This window comes from Jatropha curcas, chromosome 8 (genome assembly GCF_041381405.1).
Source record: "Jatropha curcas cultivar XTBG-Jc1 chromosome 8, XTBG_Jcur_1.0, whole genome shotgun sequence".
Classification (NCBI taxonomy): Eukaryota; Viridiplantae; Streptophyta; class Magnoliopsida; order Malpighiales; family Euphorbiaceae; genus Jatropha; species Jatropha curcas.
The window spans coordinates 2,275,559-2,291,619 of NC_143158.1; the positions used below are offsets into that span (position 1 = coordinate 2,275,559).

Genomic DNA, 16,061 nt, shown 5'->3' on the forward strand with positions numbered 1-16,061 from the left:
GCCACTAGTTACTCTAGTTTAATAGGAACACCCAGGTAAAATATATTCAAAGAAACAGGTCGTCAATCCTTTCACAAATGCACACTGCCAATAAATAGATGTACAACCATGCCCTAATGTTTTAGGGAAAACAAGCTACAACAATTTTGAACAAGTTAGGAAGCCTTTGTAATACAACACTCAAATTCTCTAAATTCTTATGTTACAATTCAATAAAAGGATGTGGAGACTCTCATTCCCTTGTGTTGCTCACATCTCTTTCTTCCACGAACAGGTTGTCTCATGCATATAAAACCATCCTGTAAGGAAACTCCACATGTGAAGGTGTCAAACCCTGAGAAGGAAGCAGCAGTATCAGAAAGGCTACAACCATCTCTCCTGCCTTTATGCTGCCAACACTTCTTATTTCCTCGAACAGGTTGCCTTCTGCAGACTGAACCATTCCCCAAAGTTGCTCCACAAGTAGTAGACAGAAATTCATCAACAGAGCTTCCATTTGAAGATTGAAACTGCAATCTATGACCACTGTCGATTTCAGATGAGGCATTGCAGTTTGTCTGGCCACCAGAACTACTGCGTACCAAAGTGATGGAAGGAATATGGCATTTTTCTTCTGCTATTGGCTTAGAGACAGATCTCTTAACCCTCATCCCTTTGTGTTCCTCGCATCTTTTCCTTCCCGACACTGGTTGCCTCCTACAGAAATTCCCATCACCTAAATTTACCCCACATTCAATAGTGTGGTCCTGGTCATCGTGAGTGCTGGAGTTCAGATGCACATCAGGAAAATTATGTGAATTTCCTTCTGCAATGGATTTAGAACTACTAGATCCATAAATTCTCATTCCTTTATGCTCTTCACATCTCTTTCTCCCTTTAACCGGTGGCCGTCTACAAGGAATTCCACCATTCATGATGAATCCACATCTGGGAATAAAGTCCTCATCAATGCCACATTTTTCTGAAACTAATCTAGACTGGGATCTGCTAAATTTGAAAATTCCTTTGAGGAAAATTTTGCCATTCTCTTCCTCATGAATAGTACATTTTTCTGGTGAAAGTGGCTTGTTTGCTTCAATCCTAATGCCAACTCGACCTGGACTTAAAAATAGAATCCTTTTGGCAATACTTGAAAATGTGCTATTGCTTGACGCAATTTTACTGAGTTTCTGAATGATATCATCGGGACGCCGTGCACCATTACTACCTTTGTTCCATGCATAGTCAAAAGTGTCAAGCAGCAGAGCTTCTGTTTTCTCAGCACTCCTCTTATCCTTTATCTGTTTTCATACAAAAAAGTCAATGAGGAGGATAAATAGAATGCTCAAATTTATATGCTAGAAGTTGCATCCTGATGCTTTGGTGACATATACACCATTGCAACTGGTCAAGCAACATTCTCCTTGGTAATACAGATATAATGTATGCATTTAGAAGTATGCAGGAAGCATTACTCACACACATACTCAGGTCTGCATACTCTAAACCAACCTTTGCACTAAAGCTAGCCAAGACTTCATAAATGTACTGGATGAGTGGACAATACATCCTCCATCGATTTGTGTTCTTATGAATGCCATGACCATAACTACTTCTCTGAAACCTAAATTACATCTAGTTCGAATTGAAGATAAATTTTTTATGGTACAGTATTGGCTTTTGCATCTGATCCTAGATAAACGTTATACTTCAATAATTTCACAAAATGTCCAAACTTGCTAACATGGTTATTCAGAAAACAGAATTGCAGAGCCTAATTCCATCAACCATTATAGACCCACCATTCACACATGCCTAACCACTGACCAAGCAAAGTAAGTTGGATATACTTGCAAAGGAAACAGCAATACTTACAGAAGCCCATCTAAACACAATGGAGTGGCCTCTTTCAAATATCTCCTCAAACAAGCCAGACCCTTTTTGAGGAGGCTCACATTTAGAGTCATTCCAGTAACGATTAGCACAGTTATTGCCCAGATGAGCACCTGAACGGCCATAATGCTGGAGCCGGCTCCTGACACTGTCAGCTTGGCCAAGATAAACCACCACAATGTCATTTGGGTCAAGCTTGCTAACATCACGACCAATTCTAGACTCAGTGCCACGAGATATTGCTATGCCAAGCTCATATAAACCGGGGCCTGAGCTAGAAGGTAGATTGTGAACCCGGTACCTAGCCGCTCCTTCCTTCCCCTGAGAATAATCTTCCCAATCAGAAGGTCCAATGAGAACCTGAAACAAAAGCAATGTACATCAAACGATATTTGCGAATAGCTAGAAATTGATATGCAAAATTTATATAGAACTCGAACCATATGAAAGTTGCTTTTTGGGCCAAGTGACCATAACTGGATCGGGACCAGGACTGAGAGAAGTAGAGAAATCAAACCTGCCATTTCGAAAATTGGGAGTCGTGCTTAGTTCGCTTATAGTCTTCCCTCTTCAATCGGGATACGGCAGGAACAGCAGCGGAGTCATGACCCGCTCCCATTTTGTGCTTGCTAACTGCTAAGCCTCGATAACTGATAATCACCGTTAATCACGCCGTTTTAAAGTGGCGGCAGAATTTTATTTGGAAACACAGAACAGATTACTCTGTCCTCCTGGCATTTGAATTTCAAAATAAACCGTCATCATCGCCCAGGTTTGGGCTTCCAATAGGAAAGATAATCAAAGCAACAAAAGAATAACGACTATTAACCGAAGGCGTCTTAGGAATGACTAGCTTCCTTCTATGAATGATTTGTTCTCAACCTGTAAACTGAACAGCCGATAGCTGGAGGAAAAAAAAAAACATATCTGCAAAAAAGGAAGCCCATATAACAACTCAACAAGGCACGATAGATCCATTTATGTTGAAATCTAACAAGGGAAAGTGTAGTCGGGATAAGTTCTTCATAAAAAAAAGAAAAGCCCATGTACAAAAAGGCCCAAGATCACTGTCACGCCTATTGTTCGATTATTTGGTTCCAAAACGGATGACGTACAAGTACCATTTCATAAACAACCAGCCTGGTCGTTTTGCTAAACTGAGAACAAATGACGTGTCGTTCTGTCGCGCCAGCTTCTTTTTGCTGTAATTTTCTTTCCATGGAGTACCTAAGATACTTTTTCTAATAATCCTCAAAGACATGAGGTCGGATTTGCATGAATTACACGAAAGTACATTTTCTTAATTACTTGTGCATGGGATTAATCCTTAATTAAGTATATAATGTCAAATAGTAAGTTAAAAAAGAAGGTCTTATGCCCTTAATTAATTTAATAAACAAACCAGTCAAACACAATCAAGCCCGCTAAAGCCGATGGCTAACTAGAACCTATAAGTAATTAGATATACCTAACAAAGAAAAAGTTTGAAAAAAACCCCAGAAACATGTGCATTTCACGACCCAAATCTATAAATGAATTATTTTGCTAGTAAAGGATTGGTCCACGCGAAAGGAGCAGGTCAACAATCTACTTCTCGGTAGCTAATGAACAGCTGAGTATCAATATCACCATCACCAATTTTTGATTGTAGTGCCTAATTACACTATTGAGAATTGACATTAATTCAATTTTGGATAGCGGTAAAATATTCAAAATTTGATATTTGAATAAAAAATTTGGAAGTTTTGCGTAAATTACTAGATTATAAAATTCGGATTAGGCGTCATTTGCTCTCATAAAATCAATTTATTTTATTTTCACACTGTGCATTTTCTATCAGTAAATTCACTTGGGTGACTTTTCTTTTGCTGTAAAAATTATATATATATATATATATATGCATATTCACAGAATTTTAACTTGTTATCTTTGGAATTTGTTTCAGAACTGATAAAGTTTGAAACCTCTTTCGTTTTGCTTGCTGCCAAAATAGAATATTGGTAAAAGAGCCAGTAAAAGGAAAAGAGCATCATCATAATTTGTTGTTGCAGATAAGAAAGAAACAAGCTCATGTCATTTTGTGATTGTGGAACCCATTTTTCTGTTGTTGCCTTCTCTTCCATTAGGAAATTTTCATTTTTCTATTTAACTTATTTGGCAAGTTATTGTTCATGTTCATTTGTTTCTTGTACTAAATAACTATATAATTCCAAATTATATGTATGGATTGATTAGATATGGTAGGGATAGTGATGGGGACATTAATCTTATAATTTTCTGCTAATTCTTTGCAATGAATAGTTCAATAAATATTTAAATTTATTGCACTTTTTTTTAAAATTTTTATTATGAAATAAACGTTTATTTGTAAATTTAAATTCGATATAAAAAATTAGAAAAATAAAATAAAATATCAATGATTGAAGGTTGAAATTGTCAAAATTTCCTTCATCCACTTTACTGAAATAGTCAAAGTTGGTTTACAGCTCTCTGCATGCAATTCCCCTCATCCTTTTCTTTTTGTCTTCAAGCTTTAATCTGACTAAACAGTCTTATGTTCTTGTACCAGTAATACTGTATTGCCACCTGATTTCTGTCTTTTTTTTTTTCTTTTTCAAAATTAATTTTGAATGTGATTTAAATTCATAATTTTCTAATTTAAATTAATTCACAGTTAAAATTGTTTTTTCAAACTTCAAGAAGATTATATATAATATAATATGAGAAAATGGTATTTGAAATGTTTCAATCGCGTCTAAGTGAGTTTCGACGTATTTCGATTTTTCAAGTGAGTTTCGACGTATTTCAATTTTTCAACATGATACATTGATGATAAAATATGCAAAAAAAGGAAGACATGGATAATATTTAATTTATTTAAACACGATGATAAAATATGCAAAAAAAGGAAGACATGGATAATATTTAATTTATTTAAACACGACCGGCTAATTGCTAAAGCTCCAGTCCTGTAATCAGCAAATAACTTGTGAACTGAATTTGAAGGAACTGTGAAATCTACAAATATATTTAAATGGCGACAATGAAAAATAATAATATTGTGGAAATTTCCAATTGATGTTAACTATGTCTTGAAATTTGTCTTAATTTGGAAGGTTCTAGGGCTGGTTTGTCCTACCGATATGCCCTTATGTCTGCATTAATATATATTGTGGCAGAAGCCAGAGCCTATTCAAATATAATGTCTTAAGTTTTTTACTTTTGACCTTTTATATATAATAAATTTCTAATAATAATGTTTAACAAGATTAATTCTGAACCATCAGAATTGGAGATTGAGGGAGAAGAAATTATAAAAGAATGGTATAATTATAAAATAAATTAATGATAACAATGGCAGCTTTAAACCAATATTCCTTTCCTCCATAGCACCTAACCCCTTAACTTATTCCTCAAATATATTATTTTTTGCTGAAAAGTCCTTATCAGAAGTTCCTAAAAAGATTTTTAAACTGAGGGACAAGCAAAGCAAACACCAATAATTCATCTAATCCTTTGATTTATTTTTGGGATCAAAACCATAAACAAGTCGTTTCTTGAATTTCATTTTGTCGTTTTGTCTGTTTCATTTTTCTGCATTGGCGCTTTGTCTCTTGTAATTATCTACAAGCCGAAGGAGCTTTTCATAAAACAAACACGTCCAAGAAATAAACTGTACCAGTGACAAACCCGCTTTTCACATAGCAAACCAACTTCTTCCCTTTAACCTCACGCTTTCCACATGAACATCAAAAAAGGAGCCTCAGTTTCCATGAAAGGAACTTGTGCTTGCAAAAACTGATCTGGATTTGTTTGATCCAAAGTTGTCTACAGTGGTTTGTCATGTAAACGATAAGTATACCCACTTAGGAAAGTGTCTTGCAGTGCAAGACCTCTTCTACTTTTAGCAATTGTAGCTTTTTATCAAGACAGGCACTTTGAAAGCATCTGGGTTTCTGTGCAGCCACTTGATATGATAATGCAGTCCTTTTCATGCTCAAGTATTTGTTATTTATGAGAGTTTGATCTGGGTTTTTTTCCCATGTGTTGTGTTGAACAAGGTGGTGTAGAAGAGGGGTTTAAAGGTTAGATTTTTTTTTTTTTTTGCTTGATGATATGAATGTGAAGGGTGGTTCAGATGTGGTGGTTGGAAAATTGGTTGTTGTTGCGGTCAAGGCATCGAAAGAGATACCAAGAAGGGCTTTGGTCTGGGCTTTGACTCATGTTGTTCAACCTGGGGATTGCATTAAGCTACTGGTGGTCATCCCTGCTCACTCCTCAAGTAATCCTCCATGTTTTTTTTTTTTTTGTTTCTAATTTTAAATTTTTTCTCTTTTTTCCTATCAAATTCCGTTTGCTTTGTTTGTCAGGGATTAATTTCATATAATTTACCCTGCTAATTGCTCTGCTCTGCCCATTTAATGCTTAGTGGAAACTTTTATAAGATTCTCTTGTATATATAACAACTTCCTTTGTGAGATAGGTCTCTTGGCATGAATTTAATGAGCATGTGAGGTCAATGGCCTTTTTTTCCACCATCAACTTGGTTGGCTCTTAACAAAATTCTAATAACATTAAATTTTCACTTAATAGTTCCAGAACTTCTAGAAAAATTTCTTCTTGTACATGAGAAAGTAGCAAGAGAACAATTATCCTTCAGATATAGTCAGTTATGTTTCTGAGATTGATTGAAGTTGGGAATTTGATCGTCTTTAATGAATCCTTTAATACTCAAACTCCATTGATGAATAAATTATAGAGAATTGCTGACTTAAAAGCCAAATGCCATATCCAGTTCCATACCTTTCTTTCAATTTAATGTATTTATTGTAGCATGTGAACATCTTAATTATCATGTAGAATTTTGCAAATACGCAATGTGCAGCAATGTAGGTCACAAACAATTTTATTAAATGCCCAAAATGAACTTGACTATCTCATAACAATTATAGAAACACTGGATTTTGAGGCCCTGGGGTGTTTATTCTTTTCCTTTATCACAATGGCTAAAGTATGATGATACTAAAGTGGATGAAATACTCTTCAGGTAAAAAATTGTGGGGTTTCTCAAGATTCACCAGTGACTGTACTAATGGTAACCGAAAGTCACTATCAGGAACCAGATTAGATCAGAGAGATGATATCTCAGATTCGTGCTCCGAAATGTTGCGTCAAATTCATGATGTTTATGACCCTCAAAAGGTCTACCTATTAATCTTGAAAAAAGTTTTGGTCTTTTCTCTTTTCTTCTAGTATTGAGTCTTTACACTTTTTGACCTTTTTCACAGATAAAAATCAGGGTCAAGGTCGTTTCTGGTTCACCATATGGAGTGGTAGCTGCTGAAGCCAAGAAAGCTTATTCAAACTGGGTTATATTGGACAAGTAATAAAGTCATGTAAACCTTGTTCTCTCGCATGTCATTTGATAGGCATTGTTCTTCATTTCTTAGAATTCTGAAATTTGCAATTTTATAGGTGGTTGATTGACAGCACTGTTATTAAGTTGAACTTTGGATATCCAAAGTACCTTGTAGGTTTTAGCATTAAAATGTTGTACTTACATTTATATTTGTTTAACTAAAATTGCTATTCTTGTTTCCTGACAGACATCTGAAACATGAGAGGAAATACTGCATGGAAGAGTTACAATGTAATGTTGTGGTTATGAAACGGAATGAGCCAAAAGTACTTCGTTTGAATTTGATTGGATCACCAATGATGCAACCTGAAGTATCTTGGCCATTGTCATTTGATGTAGAAGCATTTTCAAAGGATTTCGAGAGAAAGCATCACCAGCTAGATCTATTAAAAGGTCCGTATGTAACTCCAGCAAGTAGTCCAGATCATGAATCATCACTTACTGCAACAGATGTTGGAACTTCCTCAATATCAAGCTCCGATCCTGGGACTTCGCCATTTTTTCTCTCTGGACTTTATGGCAACCAGAAGAAAGAGCATTTATTATTTGCAGATGAAAATCAAAGTCTATATGAATCTGATTCTGACACCGATAGTGACAAACAGACTCCTTCTGTAAGATTATATTTCCAGCCATGGATGGATGATAATCTGAGTTCCAGTGATGAACTTGCAAAACCTTTTGTGAATAGTTTCCAAAAAACCAAGAATGCTGCTCTGACATCCACATACAAAAGCTTGCTGGAAAATTTGTCCAAATTAGACAGAGAACCTGATATTGGAGTCCTGAACTATAGACTAGATGTAAACTTAAGCAAAAGTGTACGGGAAGCAATTTCCTTGTCTTCACATGTGCCTCCTGGTCCTCCTCCATTATGTTCAGTATGTAGACACAAAGCTCCTGTATTTGGAAATCCTCCTAAATGGTTTACTTATGCGGAACTGGAATTGGCTACAGATGGATTTTCAAAAGAAAATTTCTTGGCTGAAGGTGGATTTGGTTCTGTTCACCGAGGTGTTTTACCCGATGGCCAGGTGGTTGCTGTCAAGCAACATAAATTGGCTAGTTCACAAGGTGATCTAGAGTTTTGCTCAGAAGTTGAGGTTTTGAGCTGTGCACAGCATTGTAATGTTGTGATGTTGATTGGATTCTGCGTGGAGGATGGAAGAAGATTGCTGGTTTATGAATATATTTGCAATGGATCTTTAGATTCACATCTTTTTGGTAAATTCTCCTACACATATAGAAAGTTCTTTTTCAAAATGAAACACGATGTTTCTTCTTGCTTGCATAAGCTCATAACTGTTTGCTAATAGGTTAGTCCTTTCTATGGCCAACATATTCATTTGTTGTTTGAATTTTGGCAGGACGTAATCAAGATTCATTGTCATGGTATGCAAGACAAAAAATTGCCGTTGGAGCAGCTAGAGGTTTGAGATACCTTCACGAAGAATGTAGAGTGGGCTGCATCGTACATCGTGACATGAGGCCTAACAATATCCTCATCACTCATGATTTTGAACCGTTGGTATGTCATGATTTTAGCATTATTTATGTTTGCATGTTTTCATCTTTGTCAAGTTATAGGTACATGAAATTCATTTTGGCATTATTTACTTTGCAATTTCAGGTTGGAGACTTTGGACTCGCGAGATGGCAGCCAAAGGGAGACATGGGAGTGGAAACAAGAATAATTGGAACATTTGGGTATGCTTATTGGAAGGTTCTTAATTTTCTCCTGTATTGTTTTTTTTTTTTTTTTTTTTTTTTTTTTTTTTTTTCTGTAAAATGATAGATTAACCCACAAATCCTGCTTTTTGTGTAGGTATTTAGCTCCAGAATATGCTCAAAGTGGCCAAATCACAGAAAAAGCTGATGTCTATTCTTTTGGAGTAGTATTGGTGGAGCTAGTTACAGGACGGAAAGCTATCGATATAAAACGACCTAAAGGCCAGCAGTGCCTAACAGAATGGGTACAAGCATAATAACTATAGTTTTAAATATGTGGAAATATGTGTTTAAGTGGCAGAGCATATTTCTTTTTTGTTTATCTTATATCTTGGCCATTACTTATGTCATGAAATTTGGAGCAGGCACGCCCACTGTTAGAAAAGCAAGCCATTAACGAATTGGTTGACCCGCGCTTAATGAATTGCTATTCAGAAAAAGAGGTGCATAACATGCTGCAATGTGCTGCATTGTGCATTTGCCGCGATCCTCATTCAAGGCCTCGGATGTCTCAGGTCAGAGAATACTCTAAATTTCAGAAGTTTCTAAGACTAATATGTTATAAAATGTTGATTTGAGTAATTGGATTTCATATGAATATTCCACTGGACCATTTCATTTATAGCGAAGGGATGTTTCTTCTACCAACAATTTTGCAACAAAGCTATCCATGTCCTTGATCTAATTGCAGAACAAGCTTTCATAATTGTAGGAAAAGTTAATGTAGACAATTTATGTTTCTTACTTTTATTAGCACAAGGCTACTACATTGTTAACTGATATGTACTTCTTTGTAAAGGTACTTCGGATGTTGGAAGGTGACATAGTCATGAATTCAAGCAATCACGTATGAACTTATGGATGTAGCAACAAAAGCAGTTGCGGAAAGAACAATAGCAACTGACAAAAAGGCCTTGTAGACGGGTTGCAGAGCTTAATTTGGGTGAAAGCAAAGCAGAGTTTTGATTATGAGCTTCTTTAAATTACTTTTTAAGTGGTAATCAACATTTTGTTAGCTCGTGAATTATAGATTCTTGGATGTATAGTTGTAATTATGGATGTGAAGGTTGTTAGCCATGTATTATTTCCTCCTTGATTCTAGATTTAATTTATTATTCTCTCTCAAATGCTCAACCTTCAAATTCAGGACTTGATTGTTGCAGATGATAATTTAAGAATTTTACTTAAAAATTTTTTTTTTCTTTTTTGGTACAAAAAGAAAAAGCAAGAAAGAAAAGGAAAAGAAAATATCAAAAATACAAGTACTAAACTTTGAAGTAGAATAAATGCAACCATACGAGCGACCGGTCGTTTCCAGCGAGCATTGCAATTGAATTTTTCTAACGACATGAACAGCAGAACGGTCACGTTAGGCACTAGGGATTCTGTCGTTTGGTTTATATTTTTTTAGGGGCCAGTCTTGTTCTTCTTTTGTCGAAAGACCAGATCGGCCAAGTTAGCCTTCTTTGGTTCTGTCGTTTAATTTTGGAAGTAGAAGGACAGTCCGAGTACAGTGGTTTTGACTCGATGAGCTCCGTCCTCAAAATCCGCAGACCTATTTCTTCTGCACTCCTCTGGCACTCTCTGCGTCGATTCTCCACAGCCTTGACATGTATCTCTCTCTATTAATCCTGTTTCTCTCCATTAATTCGATGAAGCAGAAAAAAGAAGAAAGTTACTTAAATCAAAGTCTTGTGATTGTGACACAGATGCTTCGGAAGAGATCAAAGCAGAAGCTTCAACGCCGGAACACCCTACCTTAATTCACCCCTCGGCTATTGTTCATCCACATGCTGTGATTGGCCAGGTTCTCTCTCTGCCTTTCTTTTTCTTTATTTTTTTCAATAAATGGTTAGCAGAAGTCAGTGAATTATTGACTCTTTTACAGGGTGTTTCGATTGGTCCATTCTGCACCGTCGGATCATCTGCCAAGCTTGGGAATGGTTGTCAATTGTATCCTGGTACCCATGTTTTTGGAAATACAGAATTAGGGGAGCGGTGTATTTTGAGGACGTGAGTTCACCTGCTTAACTTACATAAATAGAAGTTATAATCTTTTCTATTGATAGATAATTAGATACTGGTTTGTTTCACTTGACGACATTACTTAGTTCTTTTAAATATTGTGTCAGGCAGTGGTGCTGTGGTTGGTGATGATCTTCCTGGGCAGACTGTTATAGGGAATAATAATATAATTGGTCATCATGCCGTAGTTGGTGTTAAATGTCAAGATATGAAATACAAGGTTTGTTTTCAACTTAACTCACTACCATGCCTGCATGTTTGTTAGCTATATGTCTGATTTTTGAAGAATTGTCATGCCGTTTAGAGAACTTGAATTTGATTATGACCACAAAGCATACAATTCAGCTTGGAAATAAGAGACTTGTAGTGTTAACTCATTGCCTGAAGTTGTAGTGATTTTGCAAATGGTAGTACTGCCTGATTTAACGGCCCCTACGATCAATGCTATAAACATCTTACCTTCCTTAATCATTGATCTTCTGCTAACCCGAAGCATGGAATTAGATGCATATGGTCAACTCTTTTACCTTCCTTGCGATGTCTGTTTGTTGCTTCTTCTTTCAGATCTGTGGTGCTTTGTTTTTGTTCACATTTAAGTTATTCTTCTGGTTATTTACTGGTATGAAAGCGTTGTCTTGATGCATAGACATACGAAAATGCCTGAGTTTATTTCTGTTTTATCTTCATTGAGATATTTGTCATCATCATCATATGTTGCATTTGCATTGTCATGTCGTAACTGTTCACATGTATTAGCCTCTTGGATTGTTTAGACTTTAAGCATTTGATAGCTGTTTCTAATTAAAATGTCCTCTTTTGTTTTTTATTCACACATTTAGCCAGGAGATGAGTGTTTTCTTGAAATTGGTGACAACAACGAAATCAGAGAGCACACCTCAATTCACCGATCTTCAAAGTCAAGTGATAGAACAGTATGGCCATTGTGCTGATTTATTTATATGCTGTGGTCATAATTTTTGTACTTCATGCAGTGTTTATATACTGAGTAGCATTATATGTGCAGATTGTAGGAAATAACAATCTTATCATGGGGTCTTGTCACATCGCCCATGACTGCAGTATAGGCAATGGTAACATATTTGCTAACAGTACACTTCTAGCTGGCCATGTTATTGTGGAAGTAAGTTCTTCATTTATCACATTATAATTAAGATCAATAACCTCATTCTGCATATCAATATTTTATGCTCTCTGATTAGGACTTGATTGAGGTGCTGCAAATGTAGGACTATAGCCACACTGCTGGAGCTATTGTTGTTCATCAGTTTTGTCACATTGGTTCATTTTCTTTCATCGGTGGCGGCTCTGTGGTATGATCTTTTCTTATTTTCAGTTCTTGATTTTTCATTCTGTAAGATTGTATCATGTACCAAGGAGTCTCACAGGGATGGTGGGTTGTCTACCTGTTGATACATATTGGTTTTCCAACGGAAAAAAAAAAAAAAAAAAACCGGACAAGAAAATCATTGTTGCATAATCTTCTGTTTTGCTGGATTTATTTGGTGTGTATATATTACAAAAAACTGAAAAGAAAAATTTCTATCATGAAAATTGTGTTTCTTATGGCTGAAGGTTTCGCAAGATGTCCCCAAGTTTGCAATGGTGACTGGAGAAAGAGCTGAGCTCCGTGGTCTAAATTTGGAAGGTCTTCGGCGACATGGATTCACGGCCACAGAGGTTTGCATATACTTTCATTCTGATGGCGCTGTAATGTAACTAAAATGTAGCACCATGTTTTCCTGAGTACATTGAAAATATCAAAAGGAGATTTAAGTATTAAAGATATGCATCCTTTATTCCCTTTTATACAATCAAGCTTATTGGTAATTATGTTGATGTAGACTTCTTTCACAGAATGAGTATGCAGATGATATCCTGCTTTATAAATTTTAATGGCTTATAATGCATAACCTCTAGTTACTATTCGGAAATTTGAGCCGGGTAGTATTAATAATAGCATGTATTGTATGTAAGATTGATTTATTCCTTCCTTAAGCTCTTCTGTATGAGTTGAGGTCTGGTTTGTATATTTTTTGCAAAATCTGTCGCTGAACTTGCATTTCAGAAATGCAAACTACAGTAGAACTACATAGGAAGGCACGTGATAAAATTCAAGGCTTGCCTCTTGTTTATTGTTTGGAGATGTATCAGCTGGGCTTTGAATATCTTTTTATATGCAACATTGTCAAAGACACTGGTGAAATTTCTGTCAATCATTATATATTTATATCTCTTCAATACTTGGTGGCAATATTTATCTTCCTTTTTTCCACTATCAAAATTTTGAATTACAATTTATATTTGGACAAGGATATAGATTAGAAGTCTCAGAACAGCTTACAGAAAGATATTCATGCCTGTCACTACTAATTCTGTGGGTTTTGAAGAGCGTCTTGCTGAAGTGGTATTGCGTCTCTCTTTCTTGTCCTTACACCCACTACATGTTTTGTATAATATTCACCAATAATAATAAATTAATTTTACAGGAGAAGAATGCAGAATTGCATAAGATTCCTGTTGTATGTTCCATGGTGCAGTCCCTACGTGATTCTTTTGCAGAAAATCGCCGTGGAATATGCAAGTTCAGACATTGGAGTGGCTCTTGAAGATATTCTATTGTGAGTTTCTGCCTCTCTCTCTAATGTTGAAAAGAATTTCCCATTCAGGAAATATACTTAATGTTCTCTTCCAATTTCATTCCTGCAAACAATCCAACTAAATCACGGCAGTCCTGGTATGGGAGTTTATAAACTGTAATAAGAGGTTTTTATTCTAAAAAAAAAAAAAAAAAAAAAATCATAGCATCACTCAGGCTGTGTTATAATTGTGTAAATGATATGGGTATTTGCTATTTGCAGATCAGCATTGTATTTTAGGGTGGTGTAGACTGTAGACTAATATTTTATTGTCAGAGGCATTCCAAATGGCATCGGATTGAGATAATCATTATTAAGAAGAGTTGGAAATTTGTAAAAAGGGAACAAATTATTTTGTTTTTAAATTTTGCGCTATGCAGAAGCTGCCGGATGTAAAATATTTGTGTGGAATGAGCAGAGGAATTGATGTATTATTCAAAGAAAACGTGTTTAGGTAAATTCTTTCACAGCAGAACTGTCATTCATAATGATAATTGATATCAACTTCCAAATATGCACAGTTGAAGAAGCTTTGATTGATTCCTTCTGATTTTTAGATCATGTTCTTGTTTTACTGCATTTGAAATTTTACATGAAAAATTAAATTTGGGCGAGTATTATTATAATTTGCCTTTAATTTATTTACTTCTTGCTTATCCAATGAGTTGTAATATTGATAGCTGACCTGCCAACTCCTTTTTATTTTTATGGCTTAGATTGTATTTTACTTGCTTGCAGGGAAAATACAGGCTAAAAGAGCCTATCAGAACAGTTGCAGCACATGGATTATTGATATCTTACAGAATTTATAATGCTGAGAACTATTATACATACATATAAAATCTAAACTTTATTTGATGGGGCCATCTTTTTTTGTTTTCAACATCTGATCCCACCTGTTTAATCAGTTGAAACATGTGTTCCATTTCTGGTACCACTTGATGTCTTATACCCCATTTCACTTTCAAAAACAAACAAGAAACTAATATTCAATCATTTTCTGTAATGTGGTATAAACATTAAATTCTTCTTATAGAAGGAAAAAAAAAAAAAAAAAAACTTTAAATTCTGCTTTTCTACAGGAGTCTATTCTCCACTACAGTGGCTCACATTCTCATCTTCACCTTTTTTTCTCAGTGGCCCTTTCTTTCTTAAGAAGCAAAGACGAGGGCTTTGTGGAACTGGGTATATTAGTATTTATATGCACGAGGTGATGTATCAAATTTAAAATTCAAAAACCTAAGATATTGTGCTCTTTCACCTACTAAGTCTAGCAAGAACTGCATCCCCCCTCCCCCAAATAACACCTCCAGATTAATGGTCATAATTAATTAGTGCAAATGATGATTATGATTGTTAATTAGGCAAGATGAGTGAATTGCTTTTAAAAGAAAGATGCAAAGTTCCTGTACATTGGACATTCCGCAACTCTCTTGGTTTCATTAAATAAATAATAATGGAAAAAGGGATTTAGGGGCATATAAGCTGTGGTTAGATTAGATCAGTGGTTCCCTTTATTTGAATATGACCTGTGAGGTAGCCTTGCCCATTCATTACTCTTTCCTCATTCAAACTTGGTATTCGTTCTTTTCAGCATTTGGATTCAATTCTAATTAATCTACTTGTATGTAGGAATAAATTCAAGAAACGAAAATTACTATTCAAACTGAGGTTATGTTTTCACTGGACTAACAGCCAGTCTTGGAGTATTTACCTAGCTCTAACATTTGACTGCTAATTAACTGAACAAACGAATTTCTAGAAACTTTCAGTAATTTTAAAAGAAAAAGAAAGTTAGTTTCTCAGGATTTGTTTTGAAGAAAGGTGATTACATCATTTGGAGTTCGGAGAACCTAAAGAAACAAGAATTGGTTTCAGTAATGTCCAAAACATTGGTTGTGGCATTTGCATCTGCCCAGCGTCACCCACAAGTTTTATTTGCTCACCGTTTTGGTTTTGCCATTTAAAGATTTGAATGGAAGGTAGACTGGCACCTTTTGCTTTAGCAATAATTATAAAAAATAAAAAATAAAAGAAAAATAAAAATAATTGAACCAATTACAAATACACTATTCTACTATATTTTTGTTATGATATTTTGCATATGTATAGTTAACTTATCGAAAATGGGGGTGAAAGGACTATAATGTCCCTGAAAAACATTTTAACAGTTCTAATATTGTTGATGTGAATGACAGGAATGCAATTTTCAATGTATGCAGACACAACCTGCGCCATTACTGAGACTAAAACAGAATTGGGGTAGGCTTAATGCTCCTCTAACACCGCCAATGCATTCAAAGCACTTGCACCAAAATAATATTTTATAAAGTGGTTAGCTAGCTAGTACTACAAATTAG

The 16,061-nt window shown here is 35.4% G+C and overlaps 3 protein-coding genes across 9 annotated transcripts; 2 read left to right on the forward strand and 1 right to left on the reverse strand.

Annotated features, from left to right (window-relative positions):
* Window positions 1-8: 8 nt before the first annotated feature.
* On the reverse strand, window positions 9-2,827 carry ET2 (effector of transcription2). Of its 2 annotated transcripts, none has more exons than XM_012221504.4 (3): window positions 2,390-2,827; window positions 1,855-2,193; window positions 9-1,280 (listed from the first exon to the last, which is right to left on the reverse strand). In XM_012221504.4, exons 1-3 carry the CDS (start codon window positions 2,489-2,491, stop codon window positions 210-212), a joined length of 1,512 nt encoding a protein of 503 aa, XP_012076894.1. In that variant the 5' UTR covers window positions 2,492-2,827; the 3' UTR covers window positions 9-209. The 2 variants fall into 2 exon arrangements, with proteins under 2 accessions (XP_012076894.1, XP_037493146.1); XM_037637218.2 differs by having other exon boundaries at window positions 1,855-2,232; window positions 2,390-2,826.
* Window positions 2,828-5,456: 2,629 nt separating this feature from the next.
* LOC105637859 (Protein kinase superfamily protein) lies at window positions 5,457-10,146 on the forward strand. 3 transcript variants are annotated; one of them, XM_012221505.4, is made up of 9 exons: window positions 5,473-6,154; window positions 6,920-7,074; window positions 7,161-7,255; window positions 7,479-8,515; window positions 8,659-8,819; window positions 8,922-8,998; window positions 9,117-9,264; window positions 9,385-9,534; window positions 9,819-10,146. In XM_012221505.4, exons 1-9 carry the CDS (start codon window positions 5,989-5,991, stop codon window positions 9,870-9,872), a joined length of 2,043 nt encoding a protein of 680 aa, XP_012076895.1. In that variant the 5' UTR covers window positions 5,473-5,988; the 3' UTR covers window positions 9,873-10,146. The 3 variants fall into 3 exon arrangements, 2 of the variants coding, with proteins under 2 accessions (XP_020536575.1, XP_012076895.1); XR_005177555.2 differs by lacking the exon at window positions 9,819-10,146 and having other exon boundaries at window positions 5,457-6,154; window positions 8,922-9,014; window positions 9,385-9,525; XM_020680916.3 differs by lacking the exon at window positions 6,920-7,074 and having other exon boundaries at window positions 5,471-6,154.
* Window positions 10,147-10,439: 293 nt separating this feature from the next.
* LPXA (bacterial transferase hexapeptide repeat-containing protein) lies at window positions 10,440-14,584 on the forward strand. Of its 4 annotated transcripts, none has more exons than XM_020680966.3 (11): window positions 10,441-10,631; window positions 10,729-10,826; window positions 10,908-11,032; window positions 11,156-11,264; window positions 11,884-11,976; window positions 12,069-12,185; window positions 12,292-12,375; window positions 12,638-12,742; window positions 13,383-13,469; window positions 13,552-13,683; window positions 14,440-14,584. In XM_020680966.3, the coding sequence occupies exons 1-10, from the start codon at window positions 10,547-10,549 to the stop codon at window positions 13,669-13,671; spliced, it is 1,023 nt and encodes a 340-aa protein (XP_020536625.1). In that variant the 5' UTR covers window positions 10,441-10,546; the 3' UTR covers window positions 13,672-13,683; window positions 14,440-14,584. The 4 variants fall into 4 exon arrangements, with proteins under 4 accessions (XP_089580981.1, XP_020536625.1, XP_020536624.1 ...); XM_020680965.3 differs by lacking the exon at window positions 14,440-14,584 and adding an exon at window positions 14,082-14,257; XM_012221506.4 differs by lacking the exon at window positions 14,440-14,584 and adding an exon at window positions 13,924-14,257 and having other exon boundaries at window positions 10,442-10,631.
* The last annotated feature ends 1,477 nt before the right edge of the window (window positions 14,585-16,061 follow it).